Source organism: Primulina tabacum, chromosome 1 (assembly GCF_025594145.1).
Source record: "Primulina tabacum isolate GXHZ01 chromosome 1, ASM2559414v2, whole genome shotgun sequence".
NCBI classification, from domain to species: domain Eukaryota; kingdom Viridiplantae; phylum Streptophyta; class Magnoliopsida; order Lamiales; family Gesneriaceae; genus Primulina; species Primulina tabacum.
The window spans coordinates 800563-808535 of NC_134550.1; the positions used below are offsets into that span (position 1 = coordinate 800563).

Here is a 7973-nt window from a genome sequence, read left to right on the forward strand (position 1 = left end):
AAAACTCAATTATAAAAATATATAGAAGATTAAATTCGCAAAAAAACAAACATAAATAACAAAAAAAACAATTTTCTCCTTATATATATTTAGGATTTCTCATCAATTTTTTGGTACAAATTTTTCTCTATAGAGTACATTTATTTTGTCAAGGTCGCTAAGCGTGTGTTTGAATATTAAAAGCTGTCCCACCAAAATATATATATATATATATATATATATATGTATATATATCTTTTTAATGCACTTTTTTAGAAAAATGAATGTCTTGAAGAGAAGATTACTTTTAAAAAAGCATTTTTCAGAATTCAAAAAATATGGCTTTATGAGCATGACAGTTTCAAGTCTAATTTCTTATAAAAAGAAAGACCTTTTTCTTCACTTATTATACCAACATTAGAGCTGTTTTTACTTCTTCTTCTTCTTCTTCACCCTATGACACACACACACATATATAAGTAATTGAAATATATTTATCAGATCTTTCCTATGGATCGTGCACGTACTACACTGAAAAGGTTGTGAAATTGTTTTGTCCAACGTACCAAATTATTTGTAATAATAACAAAAGAAGTAGATCTACGCAATTATAATCTTCCATTGGATTCAAATACATGATACGTAATGATCAATTGATGATTCCTACACGCAGGTTTCTGTGTTCTGTACATATTTTAATTAATTAATTCCCAACAAATTATAATTTTTTTTTTAATAAAAAAACTATTATTATCTGATGATCTGATTTTAATTTCACGAATTTTTTTTCCTGTTAATTATAACGTATAATTAAGGACACATTTTACCTGTATTTTAACAGTATTTTTTGGAAAGTTTATTGAAAATAAACAAATATCAATTAATCATAATGCACTGTGAGTACTGTGAATCATATAATGTAGTGAGAAACCTGTTTAATTTAATTTGCTTCCTTATTTAAAAATTAAATAAAATATATTGAAATTAATACTAGAGGTGAATGAATATAGATGAGATTCATCCTCTCTACGTCTCTGTCATCTCAGCTTTGAGTTTGTTACAGTGTGGTTTACTTGTTCAACGTGGTTTGCAAGTTATTGTGTTGACCTTTTTGATTTACCCAGATCACACAAAAAGTAGCGGTTGCGGGTTCTCAAAGTTAAAAAGATAAAATAATGATCGACCTTTGCATGAACATATAAAATCAAATATTTGTGACATATAACTTATTATCTGAAAAACTCGTAAATCATATAATGTTTAGTATGTGATGTAAATTAGGGTGAGTGCAATAGGAAATGTTGAAAGGGTGTTTGAGACGGAGTGCCAAATCGGCCCAACAACGAATCAATTGAAGGCCCACAAATTTGATTGGCTCTAAGATCCAATAAACTTCATGCATACTACATTGGGCTTGTCATAAGTCCGCCCAGACCAAACTTTAACATGGATCATGGAAAATCACATAGGACAGGGATGATCGCTCGTGCTTTATGCATTACATACACACTTCATATATGTGTTTCGATGGTTTATAGCCAAATTAATTGTTTGGACCATTACATAAATTAACTAATAGTTAGTTAAACCCACCAAGATTAAAGTCAGGCCATGTAAGATCCAAGCCTAAGAAAAGGGTATGCAGCTTGCTTCAAACTCATCGATTCAGATTTCAATAGCTTTACAAAAAATTATTGATTATTTTTTTCAAGATAATTGCGTGAATTACTCTCGTGAGATTATCGTTTAATTAATACCTTGTGTGTAACGGATTTGAACATTTTGGTCCATATATTAATATGAAAATTGTGTCAATATCCATATGAAAATTCTCGTTGATCCAATACCCTTCAATGTAAAAGAATTTGAGCATTTTAGTCTGTATGTCATATTTTTTCGAACATGAAGACCTCAGTTTCTATGAGAAAATTACGATAATTACACATCAATGTTTTTCCTTGTTTTTCACTTTTAATAGCGTTCAATATATGATTAATTGACTAATATGTTTAACAACTTCGAATTCTTGGAGCTAATATCGTTACAAATGAGGTGTAGTTATACATTTTAGCCAATTAATTATAAAAATGATCATCTTCTACTTCAAATTAAAGTTTCCCACTATTTTTTCGATTTAATTGTGCCAATCAATAATATATTGAACAAGAACAAAAAAATTAAATACGCGAAAAAAAAAACGTTTAGGATATTTACTGCAATTTTTTCACAGAGACATGTGTCTGCATTCTTTAAAAAATACAACATATGAACTAAATTGTTTGAATCTGTTATAGAAGAGTATATTAGCTCAACGAGAATTTCATAGAATATTTGGTGCAATTATCTCATTGTTCAGAGAAATTTTAAAGGATATTTGGAGCAATTATATCATTGTTCGTATGTGAAATGCATAGAAATTTATGGACTGATATTCAAATGTTAATATAGAGGCTAATAAACATTTTATTAGCACTTGAAAATAAAATTATATATAAAAAAACATTTTATTAGCACCTCTTGAAGTTGTATATCGTTTCAAGATCATAAAACTATTTTTCACATATTTCTATTATTTTTGTTCTTATGATGATAGAACTTGTTATGCTTATTTAGTAAATTTTGGGAGTAATACAGAATATTTGGTGCTCAACGAGAATTTCACACTGGACAATGATTAGTATATACTAAAAATATATTAATCAATCAATCAAACCACACTGGAATATGATAGAGATTAAAATGAGACAAATCCATGTGGGGTCCACTTATATGAGAAGAAGAATGGCCAGTCCATCGAATCCAGTCCAATCACACACCAGCTCGATTTTTTTTTTTCCAATGAATTCAATCCATTAAAACATCTAAAAATTTAATAATACAAATATACTGGACATTCACATGAGATAGAGTAAATATCAATCACAAACACACCAGCTCGATTGCTTTGCTGACATGGTGCGTTGTCATCCGATTGGCCCCGATTTATCATCCTTTAATATGTCTTGTCTTTATTTTATTACAGTTTTCTTTTATCGATCGCTCGTTCTATTTGCTTGCTTTGTTGTTGAGAAGCAATCGATATATTGGATTGGTTTGCAAAGTAATCACTAAATCGAGAGTTATAAATTCAAATTAATTGAGTTAATTACTTTATAAATATTTCAACAATGCTGTGTTTTATTCCATGCATGGATTATTGTATTTAAATATGTAATAATTTAAAAATAACAAATCGTCATCAAATTAAATAAGAAATAACTAATTACACCTTCACTGTAAAAGATTTAAATGTTTACCTTATTGCAAATTAAGCACCAATAGCTATTCAAGTCAAATTTAAGCATTGTTTTTCCGACCTATATCTGTATTTTATGATCGGTTGGAGGGGGAAAAAAAAAAAAAGAAATTCGACATTCCTACATTATTTCAGGTTTGTATACTATAATTGAAACTAAAAAATAGATATATTATTCATGTATTTTAATTAATCATCTCATTAATAATGACTATTATCAAGAACCAAAACTGTTCCTAAAGAAATAAGTACAAATCGAGGAGAATACTTAAATATTCCACGAAATTTCCCTGAATAATACATCATTAGGATTTTTAATAAATAATAATGTCGGAAAATTAGCTCTTGTTAATTTTATGTATCAGTATCACCGTCAAAATGGTTCATACACCAAAAATCCAAAGGCAAGGGGGGTCGGCGCTGAAACAAACAATATTATTATTATATAATATATTTCATCCGGGAAGGACAAACAAGTCCGCGGGCGGGAACGAGAGCCGTTGCTAGATAAACCACCGAAAATTGGCGCCAAAATATTTCAGGTGCCCCGACACTTTGACGGGCAGCCGCGGCCCGAAAGACTGCCCCTTATCAATTTCACACACAGACGCAAATACCCAGTCATCAATCTGAATAGATTCTGATGCAAGCTACGAGAATTAGCCCTTTAATCGTCCCGTCCCCACTTTGGAATTTTCCTACTCTGTTTCTTCTTTCTCCTTCGAGTATAAATTCTTCGTGTAAAGCTTAAGAAGTCCTCTCGTTTTGCCGCCATTGATCTTCTATTTTCTTCTTGTTCAAAGTTGCTGTGCTACAACCAAGCCCAGCCCCCCTCTTCAAATCCTCCTCCCTTTTAATTTTATTCCCCCGTGTTGAATCGCATAAAGGAATTTAAGAGACTTTCGTCTTTTGGTTTACTCCTCCGTTTTTTTTTCTTTATATCCAGCCCTTTACCACTAAGAAAAGCGTCTCCTTTTCTATATTCTTTCTTGAAAAGAAAGAGTCTTTGTCACCTCCGGAGAATTTTTTCCTCCTCCAAAGGATTTGTTGTTTCTATTTTCGGTTCTCCAGATGGGTATTTCGAAGAAGCATCAGATGGATGCCAGCAAGGATTTAGATGGGAAGAAATGGGTTATAGCTGGGATCGCCGTTCGAGCGCCGCTGAAGCCGATATCCACGAGGGCCAAAGAGGAGAGCGAGGATGAGGGCGGCGCCTGCTCCACGACACCGACGGCGCGTGAGAGCCAAATACCCAAGAAACTGTCCTGCCCACCGGCGCCGAGGAAGCGCCGCCCTGCTTCAACTTGCCATTTCAATGGAGACCGGGAGTTCTTCAATCCCCCGGATTTGGAATCGGTATTCATGTGTCATGCTGAGAGAGCCAACTGAAAGAGTTTTAGAAGATTTTTAAGGTTCATCAGAATACGAAGGCCTTTCGATTGTTATTCTAAAAAAAAAATTCACCTTCTTTTGGTTTGTTAGTTTGTGCTTGAAGTTTCAGGCTGTATCGGTACTTGGTAGGCTTTAGGCTTTTGAAATGGTAATGTAATAATGTATAATAGAAATTATATGGGTATGTGTGAAACTTCAACTCCACCAAAGCAGAGCTTTATTTCTTGACTTAGATCTCAGTTTTTGAATACTTTTATCAAGATTACGATAAAATGTCGATCCTCTCTACGTTTTGTCACGTTTAAAAACCAGACAAATTATTCACTACTCATTTTTAGAAGCAAGATTTTTAGTTTCTTTTTCCTGATAAAGTCCATTTGTAAGAGGAAATATGAAGCATAAATTCCATTTTTCTTGGCTCTTTAACCCTAGATTTAGTTGTGTGTTTTCACCCATACTCTCTAGACAGAGAACAAACACGTGCGTGCGTAGGAATGGCAAGGAAATCTGAGAAAGTGACAAATCTATCTATCTAGCATAAAAAGTAGATGGTATTCATTGCTGAGACATCTGCTCCATAAATCTTGATTTTGACCAGAAACTTCTTGCTCACCCATGTTGGTGGTGTAAACACGTGAATTTTAGTACGATAGTCATTTAAACTCGATCACATATATATATGGACGCCTCAATAAAATATGTGCGTGTGGACTCATTGCATACCGATAGAATCACAACTGACTTATGCAAAATGTCTTTATTAACATTTTAGATGATATAAGAGCAAGGATAATTGGAGCAAAGTGGGGGTGGGAGGGACTCCCCTTAAATCCCCGTCAATAATTCTTGCAAGCCCAAAAATTTGAGTTCCAGTCCCGTTTGCCTGGTTTTATCTTTGACTTTTACAAAACCACAAGTGTCCAACTTGTTCCATTAATGAATCGTCCGATCACTTATTTTGATCGATTATTTGCAATTGTGGTCCAATTTTCTTTATATATGTACCGTGTGCACCTGAAAATGAGGAGTCCCAAGTCAAGCCCCGTTCGTAATGGCCGATAATAAAAAAAAAAAAAAAAAGGACTAGCACTCGCATAATTTAGCGTGTTAAATAGAGAATCCTATGTGGGGTTGTCTGTAACTCCGAGGCCCTGTTTGGACAGTCAAATTCCATTGGGCCACATCATACTTCCTCATTAAACCATCAACAACACACGCACGTTGATGTTGTAAAATACAAACAAAAAATGAATGTCTACAAAATTCAAATGTTTCTTACCCTCTAACAGCCATTGTTACACAATATTTGATTTCTTGAGTAACGTACGTACAAAATTTTTTTTTTTAAATAAAGAATTTTACTTTTAATTTATTACATTTTTATATAAACATTGGCATACTACTTAGAATAGATGCATTAAATTATGTCATAAAATCTTGTCGTGGTACGTAAATTGGATATATCTAAATGAATATTGAAAATTAACAAAAAAATCATACCACCGAACTATAATAACATTATTATGAAAGACAAGTTGAGTTAAATTATTACATTCAAAGCTCTCGTAGAGCCTCGTTTTCAACTTGACTAAGGTTCGAATTCAAAATCTTATTTAAAATAAAATGAATTTCTTGTGTTTCTTGCTCAAACTCATTTAGCGTACATACCATTTTGTATGTTATATTCTATATATTTTTTTTCCCGTTAATGGAGGGATTAGCTATAGTCGGATCTCGAATTTGAGATGTTTCAAACGTATAAAATTGATGTAAGATGTCAATTATATATAATAATTTATAAATTTACATTTAATATCTTTATATGGGAGGGTTAAAAATTGGGATAACACTCTACAAGGAGCATAAGACTCGGGATATATTAAACTATTGCCACAACTAACTCCACTTCGGAATTAGGAAGGAGATTTGTTTGTTTATTTAAAAGAAGTTTGATTAAATAAAAAGCGTTTTGATTGAATGTGAAAAGATTTCTCGGGATTAGCACTTGATTTTGCTTCAAAGCCTGAGGTTTTTTTTTTTTTTTTTTTTTAAAAAAAAAAACCTTAATCTGTCAGATTCATGACCACTTTAGATTTTGTACTGGATATTCAAGCAATGACCGAACTTCCAAGACTATCATCCCTCGAGGTCCAAGATCCTCAACAGGTTCGAAGTAATTTTATGGAAATCAATTATGATGATTCAGAAAATGATAACTTGTCTGATAATTTAAAATCCATTGTTAAATCGATTGATACAAATACGTCACAACGTAGAAAAAGCCAAAGTTCGAACCGAATAAAAAATTAATGTAATCAACTTCAGTGAATTTGAAATGAAAACTTAATATAATCAATCAATCAAGAAGATTTTTCATTGGATTCCCCGAAAAAAATAATTGTCTACTACATTAGAGAGATGTCATCAATTCGTCAATATTATTTGGTTACTGGGTGAAACTTCTGTTACCAAAAAGGCCAAAAGTATCCCTTTTATTGGCTCAATAATGGAATCAGACTTGGTTTCTTTATCCTTTTCCTCCCCATACAAAATAAAGAGCTCCATAAATTTATTGTATATATTACTACAACAAGTACATAATATAATGCTGTACTATAATATATTGTCGGGTTTATAATACATATAATGGCTGCATAATTTACATGGTATTAAGTCCCTTTTATTTCTTTATTTATATTTTATCTGACAGAATTTAATAAATATCTTGTTTATGATATCTTGATATTCGAGAAGTAAAAAATTTGCATGATAGTTAGCAAAATAATTTTGATTATGTTTTTTTAATAAAACAAAACATAGATGCTCACTTGTGTAATTGAATACACTCAAATACACTTGGAGAGATTTTTTGCTCACTTGTGTAATTGATACACTAAAATACACTTTGCTATATATATATATATTTTTTTAAAAAATAAAAATAAACTTCTGGCACTTCAAATTTTACCACGTAGTAATACAATATGTGATATAATACATATAAATTTTTTATTTCGACTACATAATAATATAATGTACATTTGATTAAAATAATGCAATCAACACACTATTTACATCAGTATATCAGAGATAATATAATCATCAATACATAACTCCAATGAGACAATAAATTATATTGTCTCCATCCACAATTAACTATAATACTTTTTTGACTAAAGAAACCTAATCTTTTACCTATATCATATTCAGCACTAATTCTATAACATGTACAATAGAAACGGTACTCGAAGGATGAGTATATACAACAAATATTATCTTAATAAATAAAAAATTATATTAAGAACGA

The 7973-nt window shown here is 31.4% G+C and overlaps 1 protein-coding gene across 1 annotated transcript; it reads left to right on the plus strand.

Annotated features, from left to right (window-relative positions):
• The first annotated feature begins 3775 nt into the window (after nucleotides 1-3775).
• LOC142515271 (cyclin-dependent protein kinase inhibitor SMR6-like) lies at nucleotides 3776-4900 on the plus strand. The gene has a single exon (XM_075619792.1). The coding sequence runs from the start codon at nucleotides 4346-4348 to the stop codon at nucleotides 4661-4663; it is 318 nt and encodes a 105-aa protein (XP_075475907.1). The 5' UTR covers nucleotides 3776-4345; the 3' UTR covers nucleotides 4664-4900.
• Nucleotides 4901-7973: the final 3073 nt, after the last annotated feature.